Source organism: Microcaecilia unicolor, chromosome 5 (assembly GCF_901765095.1).
Source record: "Microcaecilia unicolor chromosome 5, aMicUni1.1, whole genome shotgun sequence".
In the NCBI taxonomy this organism is placed as follows: Eukaryota; Metazoa; Chordata; class Amphibia; order Gymnophiona; family Siphonopidae; genus Microcaecilia; species Microcaecilia unicolor.
This window is the reverse complement of record NC_044035.1, coordinates 269,829,106-269,849,864: the sequence shown is the minus strand read 5'-3', so window position 1 is coordinate 269,849,864 and position 20,759 is coordinate 269,829,106. Positions and strand designations below refer to the sequence as shown.

The 20,759-nt window shown below is 42.2% G+C and overlaps 1 protein-coding gene across 4 annotated transcripts in view; it reads right to left on the bottom strand.

Moving 5' to 3' along the window:
- Positions 1–682: 682 nt before the first annotated feature.
- CD96 (CD96 molecule) overlaps positions 683–20,759 on the bottom strand; it is a 70,399-nt gene continuing 50,322 nt past the window's right edge. For 2 of the 4 annotated variants that reach the window (XM_030204186.1, XM_030204187.1), the window contains exons 9-15: positions 19,219–19,341; positions 12,538–12,624; positions 6,740–6,817; positions 5,905–5,982; positions 4,416–4,475; positions 3,450–3,573; positions 683–1,950 (exon numbers count right to left, since the gene is read on the bottom strand). In XM_030204186.1, the coding sequence (XP_030060046.1) occupies positions 1,842–1,950; positions 3,450–3,573; positions 4,416–4,475; positions 5,905–5,982; positions 6,740–6,817; positions 12,538–12,624; positions 19,219–19,341 (659 nt within the window). In that variant the 3' untranslated portion in view covers positions 683–1,841. The remainder of the gene's footprint in view (positions 1,951–3,449; positions 3,574–4,415; positions 4,476–5,904; positions 5,983–6,739; positions 6,818–12,537; positions 12,625–19,218; positions 19,342–20,759) is intronic. The other 2 variants (XM_030204189.1, XM_030204190.1) reach the window with 2 other exon arrangements.

Below are 20,759 nucleotides of genomic sequence, written 5' to 3'. Positions count from 1 at the left end.
GACAGACAGAGTCAGAGTCTTCTTGAGTCAGAGAGTTCTGGTATATATTTTAAAACAATTTTAATACCTTGGTGGTCTATATGTTTTTATATTGTACATTATATTTTACACATCACTTTATTTTATTGTATATCTTTTCATTTCATTTTTATTTTATTGCATATATCTATATTATTTTTGCTTATCAATGGGGTGGAGCTAGGGTGGGGCGGGGCTAGGATGGGGCTCCACCAAATTGGTCTACACAGGGCCTCTCACTTGCTAAGACCGGCCCTGAGTGATAGACCTGACAGGACCCCAAAAGATATTCAAACACAATGAAATTTTCTTATAGCTTTTCTCTAGTCTGTATCTTTTGAAGATCTTTTGTTCTGGAAATTTCTGAGCTATTTCTTTGGTTTTACACTTGGTTTTACGCAGGGGCGTAGCCAGACAACAGATTTTGGGTGGGCCTAGGCAAGAATTGGGTGGGCACCAAGTGTTCCCCCCCCCCCCAAAAAAAAAAATCTCAGCTGGTGGGAAAACGCTTCTTTCCACCTTGGCAGCAGGAATGCACTGAAAACTGAGCATGCGCAGGTGCCGGTGTCGTGGAGAGTAGCATTTTCGTTACCATCAGGGGGAAATCTTCAACTGGCAAAGCTTGGGATTCCCACCAGTTACCACTAAACATGTGCTACTGTTGGGTGGGCCTGAGCCATAAATGGGTGGGCCCTGGCCCACCCAAGCCCACCTGTGGCTACACCACTGGTTTTACGTTTTCTGTGTGCCACTGTTAGTCTCCTCTGACTGTTACATGCAGGAATGCTTGCCTAATCACAAACTCTCATAAGACCCCCATTGCCATGCCAGCCCAACTGACTTGTTACAAATATAACCAACAGAGCAGAAGGTGTGGCAAGGACCCCAATACACCCTTTCACTATTCTCCGGTGTATGTGTAGGACTTCTGATTGGTTCAGGGAGAGAGAGAGGTGATGGGAACTAAAATGCTATAAATGTACTGGGCACTGAAGAAAAAAACAGAATAGCCCTCTAGCAGGAGAGAACACTTTATCCTGGAGTTCTTCCAACAGTTTAGGTCTTTCCTTTAAATATCCTTCCATACCACAAAAACTTCTTGATTCTTCATCCAGAAGGAATCCATTCAACTAGTGTGATATGGCATGTGTACTCTATCTACCTTAAGGCACTTTTTAGACATATACAATCAAGCCTCTTTGATTTTGAGGTTTTCACTGCAGCAGTTAATGTTGAAAGTTTTGATTATGTTTCTCTAGATACCCTAAATTGTTCATCTATCCATACAATGCCTTCTAAAAGTTTCCATACCCTTGTACCTTTTCAAAATACATTATGTTGAAAGTGTAGGGTATGTTGTGTAGATCAGTTTATGTACAAGGATGTGGCAACTTTTAGAAGGCACTGTCCAGATAGATGAACAATATCTAGAGAAGCATAATCAAAACTTTCAACATTAACTGCTGCAGTGGAAGCCTCGATTTGGAGGTGTGGGAAAGGAGGTAGTGGCTATCAGCAACATATAAATGTCCTGCTCTGTAAATTTCAAGTGTCCTCCAGGTACATGAAATGAGCTTTTGGTGCTTACCTATTAGTAGGCTTCATGTGATAATAGCCAGCCTACCTGCTGATGGCAGCTGAGGAACAGACACCAGACTGCCTTCTGCATTCCATTTGTACTGTCTATAGATATACACATGAAGCGATTTTCAGCTGATAAACTGAGTAGAACAGGAACACACTGGTGACCATGATGATATTTATCATGAAGGAAGAGTGTCTCTCCATCATCCTTTCAATGTTAAACAGAAAACCATCAGGACCTAGAAATTTTCCAGTTCATGGTAGGATGCTTCAGTTTCATCAGAGTCTTGGATTGATGCATACTTTATTGGGGGTGGTGGAGGTTTGAATGGTGGGGGTCTATCCAAACTACAGGAAAATTAAAAGGCATGAAAATGGGGTAAATGAAAATTTAAAGACATGAAAATGGAATAAATGAGTTAAAAAAATACTGTGTCACATTTCTTCCTTTACTAGCAAATCTTGTTCTAGGACCTGCCCTTCTTTGGTTAGACCCTGAATGCTTGTGGGATAAAATAGGAAGAGTAATCCTCTCTGATCTGAGATACCACATAAAACAGAGGATCAGAATTCTTTTTTCACTTCTGGTCCTGCCGCTGATTGATCATTGTACTCATACATTAGAGATCAAGTGCACTGATACAATGGAATACCATGTGAGCATGTGCTTGTTTTGGGGACAACTGAGTGAACCATCTACCCAGTGCCAATCTCATATATCCAACGGCAACACAAGTTCTTCATTCAGTGGTTTATATGCAAACTACAGGAACACAATGGGACCCTCTCCTCATTATGTACAGTTCTATATAACATCGGCCTCATTTAAATATTAATGATGGAGCAGGAAATGTGAAAAAATATCAAAATCCACTAAATCTGTCAAAAATTTTAACAAATGATGCTATATCTCTCTTCCATTTAACCATGAGGTCACTAAAGGCCCATCTGTCACTGTCAATTAAAGTGTTCTATTTGTGCTGACATTGTAAGTAGTGTATTATGCCATACTTTGTAGTGTTATTTGAATATTTGTACTGCTGTAATTGCCTATTGATCATGTTTGATTTATTCTTACTGTACACTGCCTCGAGTGAATTCCTTCAAAAAGGCGGTAAATAAATCCTAATAAATAAAATAAATACATTAAGGGTAGCCTACCCTATCCATGAGTTTTCAGCAGACAGGGGAAGATCCAGGGTGGAGTGTGGGTGTTCTGCTGAAGTCTAGAAGAAGAGTTCTCAGCCCAGTCCTCGGGACACACTAAGCCAGGCTGGTTTTCAGGATACCCACAATGAATATGCATGAGATAAATTTGGCACTGCCTCTTTTGTATGCAAATCTATCTCATGCATATTCATTGTGTGTATCCTGAAAACCTGACTGACTAGGTGTGTCCTGAAGACTTGGTTGACAATCCCAGGTGTTGAGATAGCCAGTGATACTTAGCCGCTATCAGTATAACAAAAAGGCTGTCCTAAATTTATCCCTACACCGATATGAATAACAACTGAATATCATTGGCTATCATTATATTGGCGATGCTCACTGCCATATGCATATATTCAATGCCACTGCTTCTGCAGATAGTACCACTAAATATATAGAAAATATTTAAATGCTGCAGCCAGCCCTTAAAAACATTGACCTGTAACTTTTGTGCAAGATGTGAAAACAAGAATAGCTCACATAAGATGCAAAGAGGGCACCTTACCTTCTGGCATACTGTTATTACTTATAGTTTTCAGTTTATTTGGGGATTCCTTTGAGGGAATGAGAGGACATTCAGACATTGCTGCCTCTTGGCTTGGTGGGTTCCCATTCTAAGGTCACTGCTTCATACTTACATTTCTTTCCTGTACTGACACCATCGTCTGATCATGAAGAAGACCAAAACAGTACAAATCAAAAGCAGAATGGACACTAGGATAGGCCAGGTTATAGGAGGGTGTGGAGACATCCCTGTGGAACCTAAAGACACATTCAATGTTCTACATTGTTCATTAAGAAACTCAAAATGTCATTATCTGTCCATTAATCCAAGAAGCACAGCAACCTTGCTGCCCAGCTAATGTCAGCATGCCAACTGTTTGTCAAACATGCTCTGTACATTAAAAATGTGGAAACGTTTTGCACTGAAATGGAACATGCAAAAACTGTGAGCTTCAACCCTTCAAACTAATTCAATATTTTCCAAACATTTTGCAGCTGAAACCCCTTTTTAACAGGTAAACTGATCAAGTGACCTTTTCTCCTATGCCTTTGCTCTAAGCCAACTTGTAGAACAGACTGGCACTGCCACTGGCTCAGACTCCCACTGAGCATGTGTAGGCCAAGTTATAGAATCCCAATATCCCGTGTGGGTCGAAGACACTCTTGGGTTTTTATTTTTTGGCAGCTGTGAATTGTGACCCCACATGAGGATTTTGTGCCTCCATTTGAGGCCACAATCCAGAGTTTGGAACTGAGCCCTTCATTTATTTTCCCCATACTCAGCAGGGCCACAAAGATGGTTAGAGTGAATAAGAGCCAAAGATTCAATATGTTCAGGTTAGTTTGGGACACGGACTTATAGCCCCTGAAGCAGGCCTTGGAAAGGGTGAAATATGGCTTTGAATTATTTATATATTTATGTTTTTCGATGACAAATAAACTTGGACTCTTCTTCGTACCATTGATTCTGCTGTTTTGCTGACCAGCAATAGATTTGATTCATTTCTCTCTCATGGTCACAATGATACAATACAGAATTGCAGCAACCTCATAGACAGATCTACAACCCAACAGGAAATGAAAGACAGCCAGTGACTTACTGGTGATATTGAACAGCTTTCTTGTGGTGAGGAAACCGCCAATGGTAGAAATCAAAACACCTTATGCAAGAGCAAAACAAAATATATATGACAAGGCATATACTTTTAAACATACAAACATATGAAACCACGCAAAATTACAATCAGAAATTGCCAAGAATCAAAGTAGACACTTTAAAATCAGATGCAAGATATTTAGACCATTGCACTCCTGCAGCTCACAGTATGCTCATCTTTCCCCCTTATTGTTTTTGGGTTATTAATCTGAAATGTATGATTTCTCTGGGGATTATACCATGAGTTTCCAGTGTGATCTGCATTACTTTCTCCTTGCTGTTTCCCCAATTCATTCCTCTCCCTCTTTCTCTCTCCCAATGGATGCCTTCAGAAATCACACAACTGCATTTATATTTGGATTTGAATCCAATGACGGACAGTTAATTTGAAACATTGGACTAAGGATCGTATTTTAAATTTGGGGCAAAATAAACACAAAACAGAATGCAAAAAGCCCACCAAGCAATTTATTTGCACAGTTCTGAAATAGCATCTCTTTTGGGGGCCCTTTTACTAAGCCACGTAAGCATCTACGCATGCCCAATGCATGCCAAAATGGAGTTATCGCCCGACTACCGTGTGGCTCTTGCGGTAATATCATTTTTGGCAGAAGTTAACCCAACTGCTTGACCAATTCTTTGCTGACTGTTCAAGTTGTTTTTACTGTTCCAGTTATACGGACATCATGCTAGTCACATGCTAGTTGTTTTAAAAGCTCAGATCGTGGGCAATACCATGTGGGGTTGAGGTCTTGATTAGATTAAAGCTTGTGGCGTATTCTCATTATTGACTTAAAAAAAGTGATCTGCCACATGACGACCTCACATCTTGATTATTTAATTTTTAGACCAATTGCCCATTAGACTAATTAACTTTTAGACAAATCAGTCTTTAGATGAATTATGTCCTTAGACCATTAGATGAATTGTCATTAGATGAATTTTGACCAAACTCCATACACTGATGTACCTGCCTTTTTCCTACTCCTTAAATCTGACCCATAACCTTGAACTGAACGAGTCAATTTTGGTTCCCTTTGTTAAGGGTCAGATTTAAGGGAAAAGGCAGGAATATCAGTGTAGTATATTAGATGTAACCAACTCACCATGCATAGTTTTTGCCTTCCTAATTGGCATATAGGAAGTGAAAAGCATTGTCATGTAAGGATGGAAAATGTCAGTGACACATTTCATGTCATTGTACGTTATTAACACATGACATGAAAATGAGCACAAAAAACATAATACTTTGTGTTTTCTTGTTTGTCAATCATATTGCAAATATTGCGCACTCTTTGCAACACTGCTCCCATGATGACAAAATGGCCAAGAAGACCTGAAAAATGAAAATTTCCCAGAAATGACATGAAACATTTTTTTTCGTCTTCTCATCCCTATTGTCATGAAATACTGGCAGCTGTAAAAAAACTTACTGGTAACAACTGAGAAGGGTTCCATAGTAGTGGCTGACGTCCCCTCATGTTTTCTGCTGGTGCCAGTGGGTACAGTGCCTTCAACGTTCAACAAAGATAGTTTTAATGACTCATAGGATGAAACCCAGAAAGAACCCCCCCCCCCCCCCCACCCGATGGACATGAGGGAGTCAACCGAACTGCTAGATCACTTCTTGGCTGACTGTTCAAAGTTGTTGTTACTGTTCCGATTATACGGACATCATGCTAGTCACACACTTGTTGTTTTAAAAGCTCAAATCGTGGGCAATACCACGTAGGGTTAATGTTTTCATTAGATTACAGCATGTGGTGTATTCTCATTATTGACTTAAAAAAGTGATCTGCCACATGACAATTTCACATCTTGATTAATTTTTAGACCAATTGTTCATTAGACAAATTATTCTTTAGATGAATTATATCCTTAGACCAATTGACCATTAAGCGAACTGTTGTTAGCCAAATTGTACCAAACCTGTTATACTGATTGATGTACTACTACTACTAACTAGCATTTCTAAAGCGCTACTAGGGTTACGCAGCACTGTACAATTTAAACATAGAAGGACAGTCCCTGCTCAAAGAGCTTACAATCTAAAAGACAAGAGAACAATCTAAAGACAAGTGAACAATCTAGAGGACGAGTGAACAGTTAATCTGATAGGGTGTACCTGCCTTTTTCCTATCCCTGAAATCTGACCCATAACCTTGAACTGATCGAGTCAATTCTGGTTCCCTTTGTTAAGGGGCAGATTTCAGGAGTAGGAAAAGGCAGGAAAATGTCATGAAATGCTGGCACCTGTAAATAACTTACTGGTAACAACTGAGGAGGGTTTCATAGTAGTGGCTGACGTCCCATCATGCTTTCTGCTGGTGCCAGTGGGTACAGTGCCTTTAAGATTCGACAGAGATAGTTATGATTCATTTTGACCTTCAGAAGCAGCAACATGGAATGGCTAACATTCCTCATTTATTCCATCCAGTACATCAACTGTTTTAATTTCATGGAGATTTCAAAGTTACAACCAACGGTTCTAAATCACTCTAAGTAAAGGGTTTGAAATAACAGCATGAAGCCAAGAATGCCAATCATCAGTGAATTTTCTAGCCAGTCAAAAGCAAGCAAAAAATGATGTCAGTAAATCCATAAAAATGATTTCAAGAAGTAAAAATTTTTAATTTCAAGTGTCTCAGGGGAGGGGTGGTGAGGGCTTATGACCAGGGGCTTTGGCTCAGCTACTGCATGTCTGATTCTAGTGCTCTGTGTCAGTGGTTCTTAAACCTGGTCTGGGGGACCTCCAGCCAGTCAGCTTTTCAGGATATCCACAATGAATATGCATAAGAGAAATTTGTATGCCTACTACGTCCATTGTGCATATTCAGTAGGGACATGCTGAAAACCCAGCTGACTGGGGAGGGGGTCCCTCGGATCAGGTTTGAGAACCATTGCTTTATGTCCTTCCGCTCATCTCCCAGGCCTTCAGCGTAGGTTGCTTCTGATCGCCAACAGGTGCAGTGCTACAGGATGCAAAAGCAACTCGAAAAGCAGTGCTCTCCAGTCAACACATAGTGCAAGAGTCCAATTCTGCAGCTTGAGTTTACGACTGCCAGTTGGATCAGTACCCGCCTAGCTGGAGAATAGAATTAAGTCAATGTGGGGTGAGGAGGAGCAACTGTGACAGGATCCAGGGCTGTCCCACGGGCTGTGCAGGTGGTACGGTCAAACAGGATGCAAGAGGGGCAGGGGTGCAAAAATTACCCCCCATTCAGTGGGTGGGGCAGGGCCACTAGGAGACATATCACACAGGGTGCGATTCCAGCTTGGGACACTCCTGATAGAATCTCTGTACAGCTGAGAAAAGTCTTTTGGTAGAAACGTAGTCCAGATGACTCCTGATTCAGGTACAGAAAACCTCCTAGTGCAAAATGGAATGAATCTTGGCTGTGCACAAAGGGCCAGATTTTGTAAATGGCGTCTAAAATCTAGACATGTCTGAAAAAAGTGCGCAGCGCAATTCTATTTAATGTGCTAAAGTTAGGCACATTCTATAGAACAGTGCATAGGGCCAGGGAATGTGCCTACATTTAGGCATGGCCATTTACGCCACTGAAAACCTTGTGTAAATACTCGCGTCTAAATATAGGTGCAGTTCCTGAATTCTGTAACAACATACATACGTTTGAGTAACGTCCATGACACATCCATACTCTCCCATTGCCGTCCCCCGTTTTCAGCTATGCGCATTAGAATTTACATGCACCTCTTTTTAGAATACGCCTAAAAAGAAGCGTGCGTAAATTCCAATTATTGCCAATTAGTGATGATAATTGGTTGTTATCGGCCAATTATCATGACTAATTGGCTCATTACTCAATTGAGTAGCATGCAAAAATTGGCTGTACATACAATTTAATGTGCACTATTCATTGAGACATATAGAATCCAGGGAAAATGGCAAATGATAAAACACATATCCATAAACAGTGATGTTAGCATAGGAGCCAACTTTTAAAAATGATTGGGGTGCTGAAAATTTTTTTTTTTACAGGTTGTGCATTCCCTCCTCCCTCTCCCTCTCCTCCGAGTTCCAGGCCCCCTCCATCTCCTCCAACTTCCAGGCCCCCTCCCTCTCCAAGTGCCAGTCCCCCCCCTCCTCCGAGTGTCAGTCCCAACCCCAGCCTGACCTCTTCTCCCACAACAGCCTCCGTCCTTGCCTTCCTGCCGCCCAGAATTTAAAACTCATGTTACCTCGCTCGGTCCCGGCGGCAGCAGTGAAAGGCGAGCAGGCTTGGCTTCAGCCTTCCCTTCTCTCTCAGCTCTGGTCCCGCCCTCATTTCCTGTTTCCGTGAGGGCAGGACCAGAGCTGAGAGAGAAGGGAAGGCTGAAGCCGAGCCTGCTCGCCTTTCACTGCTGCCGCCAGGACCGAGCGAGGTAACATGAGTTTTACTGTTCAGATAGAAGAGGGCGGGCGGGTTAAAATATTGGGGGTGCTCGAGCACCCACAGCACCCATGGAGTCGGCACCTATGGATGTTAGTAAATATCTAATCAGATTATAGCAGTATTCAAACAATTATATATATATATATATATAGAGAGAGAGAGAGAGAGAGAGAGAGAGAGTGAGAGAGAGAGAGATAGTGGGGGGAATTCTATGTACAGCACCTTAAAAATTGTTGCCAAAAAACCGCATGGTTAGCATGATTCTATAAACTGTGCCTAAAGTTACACATAGTTTATAGAATACACACACGTGCCATTCTTGCAACTAAAATTTAGGCGCATGCATTTAAGCCACCTAAAATCAGGCCTAAATACAATTGGGTGTATTCTATAATAGTGCGCATAGTTTTTTGAAACCACAGTGGTCTTCATACGACAGCCACACTGAAGATTCAAAGGCTGGTTTAAAAAAACTTCCATCATTTGCCAATAAACCTCAATGAAGCTTGTTTAAAGTGACTGGTGCTATTATCATTTGGAAAATGTGTCTTTTATTTACAGCTTTCTTAACTGGCTCTCAAGCTTTTCCGCAGAAGCAGGTGTTACTGGGCTTTTCGACAGTATAATAATTTTTTTTAGTATTTGCCAACTTTCAATGAATCAATTTGCAAACTTTTAATGAACCTGTTACTTGTTCTCAGGTGTCAGTATGGATTGTGAATAACACACATCAGTTTGGAACTTTAAGTAAGATAAACAGAAGCTTTATTTGAAAATGTTTTAAGTTAAAATAAGTTGGAGTTTTTTTGATTGACTATTTAAAATGACTTTTTAACAAAAGTTTTTTTGTGCAACATTGTGGTTCATTGGTAAGTAATTAGTTTGTTAAGCCAATCTTTGAATCTTGGCTGTCGTGCGAACACCACTATGGTTTGAGTCAGATATTCCCCACTGAAGATTCAAACCATAGTGGTGTTCACACGACAGTCAAGTGGGGAATATTTATTTATTTGTTACATTTGTATCCCACATTTTCCCACCTATTTGCAGGCTCAATGTGGCTTACATAGTACCGCAGAGGCTTTGAAGTCTCCGGTGAACAAATACAAGGTAATGGTGTGATAGGATAGAATATCTGATGCCAACTACCTATATATATATATATGTGTGTGTGTGTGAATTCTGTTATAATCTGATTAAATATTTACTTGTTGATTATCTATTGCTCTTAGTTGTTTATAATTGAAGACCAATTTATTCAAGAAAGCTTACCATAACAACGCACCCTAATTGTCAATTAATAAGATGTACACTGGACTTTCACAATATCTAATTCTTTATTTTCTATTGCTCAGACTAATTTTGAAGTTTAATATTCATGATGGTTTAAGCTAAGTTATCCCGATTTTTATTACAAGATGAACTTTCCTTCCTGAATACCTACTCCATTCTGTCTACTCTACCTTAACTATGTATTTCTTTTTTCCGGAACTGGTAATCATCATTTCGGAACTATGTAAGCCACATTGAGCCTGCAAATAGGTAGGAAAATGTAGATACAAATGTTGTAAATAAATAAATAATTTTGATTGAAAATTGTTTGGATTTTGTTTTTGTTGTTAGTAAATATGTGCAACTTTAAATTACTCTCCTTACCTATCTATGGCCCCTGTTTACTAAGGTGCATTAGTGTTTTTAGCACGCCTACACTTAGCGATCACACTAACCATGTAGGTGCCTATAGGGATATTGTAGGCACGTACGTGGTTAACGCACCTATAACACTGCTTAGTAAAAAGGGCCCTATATGTTCTACCTTTGCTTACACTCTATGCTCTGTATTAAAATGTTCTATTGCATATTGTGTTGACATTGTAATGTCAACTATGCCATACTTTGTATTGTTTTTTGAATATTTTTATTGTGGTAATTATCTATTGCTTATGTTTGACTTATTCTTGCTGTACACCGCCTTAAGTGAATTCCTTCAAAAAGACAGTAAATAAATCCTAATAAATAAATAAATAAATGTGGCAGGCTAAAGGGGTCTTTTACTAAGGTACTCTAGTGTTTTTAGATTGAACTAAAAATCAGCTGGTGCTAAACCCTACTACTACTAACTAGGGGCGTAGCCAGACTTCGGCGGGAGGGGGGGTCCAGAGCCCAAGGTGAGGGGGCACATTTTAGCCCCACCTGGTGCCACCGACCCCCCCCTGCTACCACCAACTTTGACCCCCCCCTGCCGACGACCCTCTCAACCTCCCCTCCCGCCATCAACTCTCCTCCGCCGTCGCCTACCTTAGCTGGCGGGGGACCCCAACCCCCGCCAGCCAAGGTCTTCTTCTTCCTTCGTTCTGTTTCTGAGTCTGACGTCCTGCATGCTGTAAGAAGTAAGAAAAGGACCTCGGCTGGCGGGGGTTGGGGGTCCCCCGCCAGCAAAGGTAGGTGACAGCGGATTGACGGCAGGTTGGTGGCAGGAGGGTGGGGGGTCGAGAGGGTCGTTGGCAGGGGGTCCAGGGCCAAATCTACAGGGGCCCAGGCCCCCGTGGCCCCACGTAGCTACGCCCCTGCTACTAACCATTTCTATAGCAGTACTAGATGTACACAGCACTGTACACATCATCTGCCAGATTCTATATATTATGCCTATCATTCCATACCTAAATCTAAGTGTATTCCATAACAATGCATGTAACTTAATTGGCTTAACAAGCCAATCAGCATTGTAGCAGCATTTAACAAGCAATAATGAGCACTAATTGGCAAAATAATTAGAGTTTGCATGCATAACTCACTAAGCATATGCTGTAGCACACTGTGCCTAAATTCTAAAGCGCATATCTAAAAAGGGGCATGGTTATGGGTGGGGAAATGGGCATTTCATGGGCGTTCCAAAACTTACGCACGTTGTTATAGAATATGGCCAGTCCGTGTAAATCTATGAGCAAGGATTTACGCCATGTTTTCATTGGTACAAATGGATGTGCGTAGTTTTAGACACTGGGACATCAACTAAGCGTATTTTATATACCACGCATAAATATAGGCACCGCTTATAGAATATGCTTAGGCAGAAATGTTTACCTCATGGATTTTCCAGGCGCCATATATATAATCTTCCCCTATATGCAGCTACTTTTTCTGTTCCTAGAGGGCTCACAATCTAACCCTCCTGTTTACTAAGCCGAGCTAGCGGCTGCAGGCTGTGTCGGCATTTGCGCGGCTTAGTAAACAGGGGGGTAAGTTTTTGTACCTGGGGCAATGGAGAGTTAAGTGACTTGCCCAAGGTCAGAAGGAGCTGCAATGGGCATCAAACCCATGTTGCCAGGATCAAAGCCTGCTGCACTAACCATTAGGCTATAGGAATATAATAGGTGTCTCACCCTTTAGTGCCAGTTAAAATGTTAGCTCACCTTAGTAAAAGACCCTCTAAGTGCAAAGAAATGTAAGCATTGCAAACCTTGATTTATGCCCTTCGTAGTTCATGCTTATGGTTTCCTTTGAGTCTCTTTTTACTCCATGTCAGAAGTTTTAGGAAGAAGGTGACAACTAGCTTTTGAAGGTTTGAAAAAGTTGGCATAGATGTGCAGGGCTTGGTTTCCTCTCTAACTAATAAATCCTAATGTACAAAAGGGAAAACACAAACTAGGAAAAATACGCTATACTTACTGCTTTCATTAGGAGGTTCCCAAAAGCTCTGGTTGCCAAATGCAGATCCTGTGCTGTTCATGGCACTGCCATTCTGAAACCCAGTAACTTAAAAAAAATAATAATTACTCAATGAAATATCATCTAGATATGCAAATAAACAAATAAAATAAATGCAGATGTTCTTGTTTTATTAGAGCGAATTGATTGGATCCACTTGGTTCCAAGTGTGTAGGGAGAACCTGGATGTACCTAAGAGAGGTTATTTCAAGAAGAACTGAATCTGATACCTCACATGTTTTAAGAATTTTATTCTGTAAGGGCTAAAAGGTTGGGGATTCACTCTGAATATTTCAAGAAAAGAAAAGCCATTTAAAGGAAAATGTTGCAGTCATTTAAAAAACCATCTAAAGATTGGCTCAGAGACAGGCAAGATTAGGGTTACTGGTTTTCCAGGACAAGTAGATCTCATTCCTGGTTCTTCCCTATTGCACACACAGCCTTGTACAATTTTTATTCACACTTGATATACTGCACCAATGGAAAACCTTCTAGGCAGTTTACAATATACCAATGTTGAGAAATAAGAAATGAAATACAGTAATTAATAGGACAGGAGGGAAACGTAAGATGCAGGAGAGGTACATAAGATTACAGAAATATAAGAGATACCACACTAAGAGGTCCTTCTACTAAGCTGCAGTAGGGCTACCGTGTGGGTACTTGCGCCAAATCGACCCTACCGCTGGGTTACTGCGGGCACCCAGTGGTAGTCCCGAAGTTGGCGAGCGCAGTTTCCCCATGGTAGAAAATAATTTTCTATTTTCTAGCATTCCCGGTATTAGTCGGCAGCGCGGCCATATTTTCACGTGCTGTCGGATTACCACATGAATCCTTACCGCCAAGTAAATAGATGGCGTTAAGGGCTTAGGCAGTACATAGCTGTGCACTACTTCTAATATTAGCGTATTAGCCATTTAAAAAAAAGGCCTTTTTACCCGCTGCAGTAAAAAATGGCCCAGTGCCCGCCAATTTCACATGCCAAGACCAGCGCAGGCCACTTTTTACTGCAGCTTAGTAAAAGGGCCCCTAAGTGAGATTCATTATCCATGGAGCACAGCAGCCCATCTCTGATCAAGGCTGCTTTAACCTGAGCAAATTTCGGGGGATAGGCCCCCTTTTATTTTGTTCCACATTGCTGCTCCCTGAAATCATGTATTCAGGAGGGGGTAATTATTCACTGGCCATCTCCATTTACATGCCACAAAGCCATGGGGAGGGAGTCTATTCTATTACAGAAGCTAAGTTTCTAAGTCCCGTTATAGAACACTAGCGTAACCTGGTTATCAGTCCCCCCCAATATTCAGCCAGTGGCAGTCAGCATTTTTTAAAACACTGATCGTCGCCAGTTAAAATTATCCCCGATATTCAGTGCCATGTCCAGGCACTGGCACTGAATGTCAGGGGCTAATTTGGGACTGCAGGCTGCTGCAGCTTTTGCAGACTTGGCTGATATTCAGTCAAGCCCACATAAGAGTTATGCGGACCCGGCTGAATGTCGGGTCAGGACTGCATAAGTTGTTTAAAACATTTTTTTAAATTGAAATTCCCCCGAGTCCCCAACCCGTTGCATCCCCTCCCTCTCCCTATCTGCCATCCTTCCCCAACCCAACTCCCCCGGACTCAATGCAGGGTCCCTCCGAGCCTACCTAAATCCCTAGTGGTTCAGTGGTGGTCGTTGGGGGTAGGAGCAGAGCACCCTTGCTCTTGCCCCTTGTGCAACCTTTGCAAAATGGCTGCCGCAATCTCTCACGACAGCTTGCGGTACTTCATGTAGTACTCACATTGTTGCTCAGTTTAAACTCTACATTTAAAATGTTTTTTGTATGAAGTGATTAAAGTTTGATATTTGATCAATTATGACATCAGTGAATCACTGCTACTACTACTACTACTACTATTTAGCATTTCTATAGCGCTACAAGGCATACGCAGCGCTGTACAAACATAGAAGAAAGACAGTCCCTGCTCAAAGAGCTTACAATCTAATAGACAAAAAATAAATAAAGTAAGCAAATCAAATCAATTAATGTGAACGGGAAGGAAGAGAGGAGGGTAGGTGGAGGCGAGTGGTTACAAGTGGTTACGAGTCAAAAGCAATGTTAAAGAGGTGAGTTTTCAGTCTAGATTTAAAGGTGGCCAAGGATGGGGCAAGACGTAGGGGCTCAGGAAGTTTATTCCAGGCGTAGGGTGCAGCGAGATAGAAGGCGCGAAGTCTGGAGTTGGCAGTAGTGGAGAAGGGAACAGATAAGAAGGATTTATCCATGGAGCGGAGTGCACGGGAAGGGGTGTAGGGAAGGACGAGTGTGGAGAGATACTGGGGAGCAGCAGAGTGAATACATTTATAGGTTAGTAGAAGAAGTTTGAACAGGATGCGAAAACGGATAGGGAGCCAGTGAAGGGTCTTGAGGAGAGGGGTAGTATGAGTAAAGCGACCCTGGCGGAAGATGAGACGGGCAGCAGAGTTTTGAACCGACTGGAGAGGGGAGAGGTGACTAAGTGGGAGGCCAGCAAGAAGCAGATTGCAGTAGTCTAAACGAGAGGTGACAAGGGTGTGGATGAGGGTTTTGGTAGAGTGCTCGGAAAGAAAGGGGCGGATTTTACGGATGTTGTAAAGAAAGAAACGACAGGTCTTGGCGGTCTGCTGGATATGAGCAGAGAAGGAGAGAGAAGAGTCAAAGATGACCCCAAGGTTTCGAGCTGAGGAGACAGGGAGAATGAGAGAGCCATCAACAGAAATAGAAAACGGGGGGAGCGGGGAGGTGGGTTTGGGGGGGAAAATGAGAAGCTCGGTTTTGGTCATATTTAATTTCAGGTGGCGTTGAGACATCCAGGCAGCAATGTCAGACAAGCACGCTGAAACTTTGGTTTGGATGCAAGGTGAGATATCAGGGGTAGAAAGGTAGATTTGGGAGTCATCAGCATAGAGGTGGTAGGAAAAGCCATGGGATGAGATTAATGAACCAAGGGAAGAAGTGTAGATAGAAAAGAGGAGGGGACCAAGAACAGAACCCTGAGGTACACCGACAGGCAGAGGGATAGAAGTAGAAGAGGATCCACCAGAGTGAACACTAAAGGTGCGGAGGGAGAGGTAGGAAGAGAACCAGGAAAGGACAGAGCCCTGGAATCCAAGTGAGGACAGGGTATCGAGAAGTATGCTGTGATCGACAGTGTCAAAAGCAGCGGAAAGATCAAGAAGAATGAGGATGGAATATTGACCTCTGGATTTAGCCAGTAATAGGTCATTGGAGACTTTAGTAAGCGCAGTTTCAGTTGAGTGGAGAGGGCGAAAACCAGATTGTAATGGGTCAAGAATAGCATGTGAGGAGAGAAAATCAAGGCAGCGGCGGTGAACAGCACGCTCAAGTAATTTGGAGAGAAAAGGAAGGAGGGAGATGGGTCGGTAATTAGAGGGACAAGTAGGGTCAAGTGAAGGGTCAAGTGGACTGAGATTCAGTGTGATGAGATTTATTGTTAAGGTCACATCTATGAACATTTCCCTGTATGCATATTGGTTGTGGTGTTGAGCTTTTCCGGAAGTAGGGTTGACCAGCCTGCATAGATCCCTGCATGGGAGTGCCGGTCGTAGATGTTTAACCACTTTATCTATTACTGACTTTTCTATATGCCCTTGTTGTGACTGTTTTGTTTGTACTGTGAAGAGGAGGACAAGGGGGTTGAACAGATGGAAGTGGATGGGGTAGAAGGGAGGAGGCTCAAGAGCAGAAGGAGACAGAGCAGAGCCTTGCCTTTACTCCTTCCCCAGAGGGAAAGAGAGAGAAGAGAAAGGTTAGTGCCCCCTGGAAAATGGAGCAGAGAAAAAGACTACACTACCCAGCAGCCCCAGGGCAAGCCTTGGTACAGAGCTTATCTTCCCCAGCAGGCCCCAGGTGAGAGGTCGGACAAGGCAAGGGAGGGGCCCCTGGAGGATAATCAAGTGCACGAGGAACAGCTGAAAAGGGGGTGGGACATAGAGCCTATGGAGTAGCAGGAGACTGGAGAGAGGGAGAAAGAGGAGAGCCTGGATGAACCCATGGACCTTTCTGCCTGGGCTCATTCCGTAGGAAGAAAACTGAAAACCAAGGTGAACTCGTGGTGTGACCGCTGGACTGGCAGGGGGGAAGAGAAAGGGTCATGCGGGAGAAGGATCAGTGCATTGATGGAGTGACCCAGACTAGAGGGAACTGGATGCTGTGAACTGAGTGCTAAGGCACGAAGAAGTGTTTGTGTGAACTGGTTTTCAAAGCTGGGAGGGAGCAAGTTGCAGAGTTTGTTTTTGTTTTTTGTTGTGGATTGCAGCCCTACTGCTCACCTCCCTTGAAAAAGGGGAGGGAGGTGGTGAGCAGGAGAGCCGAGCTGTTGGGACTGTTTAAGGTGGCTCCCCTTGGTTCTAAACACCGCCGGGGATTGAGTTGTTTCTTTTTCTTTTTACCCCTGAGGAGCTTGTGCCCTGAGAGGAAACAGGAGAAGACTGTTTCTTTTGAACTTGCTGGACTGTGAATCCCTGAAATAAAAGGAACTTGTTGATTTTTACTTTTTTTTTTTGAGTGGATTTCTTTAAGTCTGCCCTGAGGACTCCCGTGGACTACAAGGTTGGGACAGGAATCTTGTGGGTGTAACAGCCGGTCCCAGGCAGGGCAAGATCCTCCGGACCCTGAGAGGCCGGTGGGATCTTTCACAGTACGGCTTTCTTCTGTATTTCGTTTTTAGTTTATACATTGTCATTTATTTTCAATTTCTTATTGTCTAAAAGATGGAAAGTTTTCTAATGGGCATTAAATAAACTTGAAACTTAAATTTAATTCAAAAAGAGAAGCTGTACATAGTCTCTGCTCTGCTACTGGTCTTGGGGCAGTAACTGGTAGTGTTGGCTCAGACACACTGGAGTATTGTGTATGGATGACATGAGCTTTGTTACTGCTTTGCTCTTGTATTTATTGCTTTCTGTTGTGTACAAACCAGTATATTCAATAAAGACCTTGTAAAATAAAAAACAAATTGGCAACATTCAGTTTTATGGACTGTTGTTCCCTGTGAAAGAGTAAATAATCATTCCCTATTTACTTATTCCATACCATTCCTGATTGTATAAACCTCCATAATTTTCTCACTAGGGAGCCCTTTTACTTAAGTGCAGTAAAATCTGGGATTAACACATTGTAACACAGGATTTTTCCACTCAGTAAGCCCAGATTTAACAGAGCACTTTATAGGGCATTTTTCTTTTCTTTTCTTTTTTTTTTTTTTGCAGGTTGTATGCTAATGTTTAGAACCTGCAAAAAAGTAATGTGGGTTCACTTACCACCTCCTATTTAAGAGACACTAAGGGGTCCTTTTACAAAGGTGCACTGAAAAATGGCTTGCGGTAGTGTAGGCACGGGTTTTGGGAGCATGCAGATCCATTTTTCAGCGCGCCTGAAAAAAATGCCTCTTTTTTTTGCCCAAAATGGATGTCGGCAAAATCAAAACTGCTGCGCGTCCATTTTGGGTCTGAGACCTTACCGCCAGCCATAGACCTAGTGGTAAAAAATTTGGGCGGTAATGACCTACGCGCGTCCGTTATGTGCACCAGAAAATAAAAAATATTTTTCAGACGCGCATAGCGGACTCGTGCCAAATTGAAATTATCACAAGGGCCATGCAGTAACCGGGCGGTAAATCCAATTTGGCACACGTTGGGCATGCGTAGGCACCTACGTGGCTTAGTAAAAGGGGCCCTAAGTGCTCCTGCATTAACTTTGCGTTATCCAGGCATTGTGCACTAATCCTATCGTTCTAGCTGGAAAAACAGGAACACCCACTCTCCATCCGTGACACTCCCTCTCAAAAATATTGGTAAAAAGTCAGTAATGCATGGGCTACTGCATGTGAACAGGCAAAATATCGCAAAACACTTCAATGCGTTTCTGAGGTAGCCTCTTAGCATGAATGCCCTTTAATAAAATGACCTCTAAGTTATCTCTTCTCCAGGTTGAAGAATTCAAATTTGTTTAGCCTTCTGGTTAGTACAGTGGACTTTGATCCTGGGGAACTGAGTTCGATTCCCACTGCAGCTCCTTGTGACTCTGGGCAAGTCACTTAACCCTCCTTTGCCTCTGGTACAAAATAAGTACCTGATTATATGTAAACCGCTTTGAATGTAGTTGCAAAAACCTCCGAAAGGCAGTATATCAAGTCCCATTTCCCTTTCCCTCATAGGAAGCGATTCCTTCCCCTTTATCCTATTGTACATTTCAGTTATATCTTTTTGGAGATGGAGCTAACTGAGTTGTGTATCACACTTGAGGTGTGGTCTTACCATCGATTTGTACAGATGTATATCATCAAATTCTCAGGGTTATTCTCCATTCCTTTTTAAATAATTCTATTAGCTTTTTTGACTGCTCCTGCAGGCTGAGCTGAGGATTTCAATGCACTGCCCATAGTGTTTCCAGGGACTGATATTTCCTGTGTGCACCTGTCCACATTGCATTTCATTTGCCATTTAGATGCCCTTCCAAAGAAACATAATAATAGCTGCATAGTCCCAAAGGGCTGTGTAGTCGATACTAAAATAAATAATTATATTAGATCATATGACGTACAAGGACCACAAATTGTCACTATAAGTTAAAGGCAACAGCAGAAAAAAAGAGGAATTACCAGTACTCTCACTTGGCAAAGAGGAACTTGGATTGCTTGGTTTTGAATTGGTGTAGCTCAGATGTGGAAATGACGTGCTCATCTTGGTCTGGTCGAGGGTTGTGAAAGATGTCTTCTGAAGTTCTGTTAGAAGCAGAGTTACTCAGACTTACTTCAGAAGTAGCTCCAGATTGCTCAGCCTCTAAACCTGAGCTCCCCTTTCTTGCCTTTCTACTGTAAATATACTGAGTTTGATTTTTCAATAAAGTTGAGCTCCTAAATTTATGCTCCTAAATGTGTACTGTATTTTCAGTTGAAAATTCATCCTAACCAAAATTTCTTTATTGGTCATAAATAAATAAAACATGATAAATGACAATGACAAGAATGTACATCTTAAATATCTTACAACATGCCCCCCCCCCCAAAAAAAAAAAACCATGCCCTCCTGTCCCTAACAAGGCTCCCATCCCATCAATCATACAAAATTCATAAGGAGACTGGAGAAATAATTCAAAAACAAAGAAAAGGAAGTGATCAAGGGACTCTGTACTCTGATAACTCCACATGATATTATCCTCAACTATTTATTAGCAACAAACTTTCTCCACTCCCCCTTCCCTTATCTCATTGTACCCCAATATCCTAAAACTATTGAGTGGAGCAGACCACCCTACACTGTATTTAGGGGCTCATTTTTGAAACAGAAAAACATCCAAAAAGCAGCAGATGGATGTTTTATTTGCCAAAATGTCCAAATCGCTATTTTCGCAACCCATTTTAAAGACATTTTTCTATGCAGTTTGCAGTACATCCAAATCACAAGGGGGCATGTCAGGGATGAGATTTGGGCATTCTCAAAACTTGGACTTTTTCTGCCATAATGGGACAAAACAAAAACATCCAGGGCTAAAATTTAAATGTTTTGGTCTAGACCTGTTTTTATCATGACTAAGTCAGAAAAAGATGCCCTAAATGACAAGATGAACACTGGAGAGATTAAGGCATGACCCTCCTCTTACTCCCCCCATGGTCACTGATCCCCTCCCACCTCCCAAAGTTGTTAGAGAAACAGCACATATCAGGCTCTATGACAGCATCAAATGTTATGGCCAGTCCTCTTAGAGCAGCAAGCAGGTACCTGGAGTAGCCTAGTGGCTGGTGCAGTGGACTGTAGAGAAAAGGATCCAGGCCCATGTCCCACTCTAATTGTTACACTTGTAGTGGAAAGTGTGAACCCTCCAAAATCTACCAAAACCCCACTGTACCCACATATAGGTGACACCTGCAGGTATAAGGGCTAGTGTAATGGTGTACAGTTGGGTACAGTACCTTTTTGGTGAGTTTCAGAGGGCTCACCATACAATATAAGGGGGTAACGGTGAGATGTGTACCTAGGACCTTTTATGTCTAATCCACTACAGTGCCCCTGGGGTACTCCACTGCTCTGTTGGCATGTCTGTGTGGCCAGTTTACTAAGAATGTTGCCCCCCCCCCATACATCCCAATGGCTTGATTTTATGTGTTTTTCACTTGGATTTTTTATTTTTTGAAAATTGTCC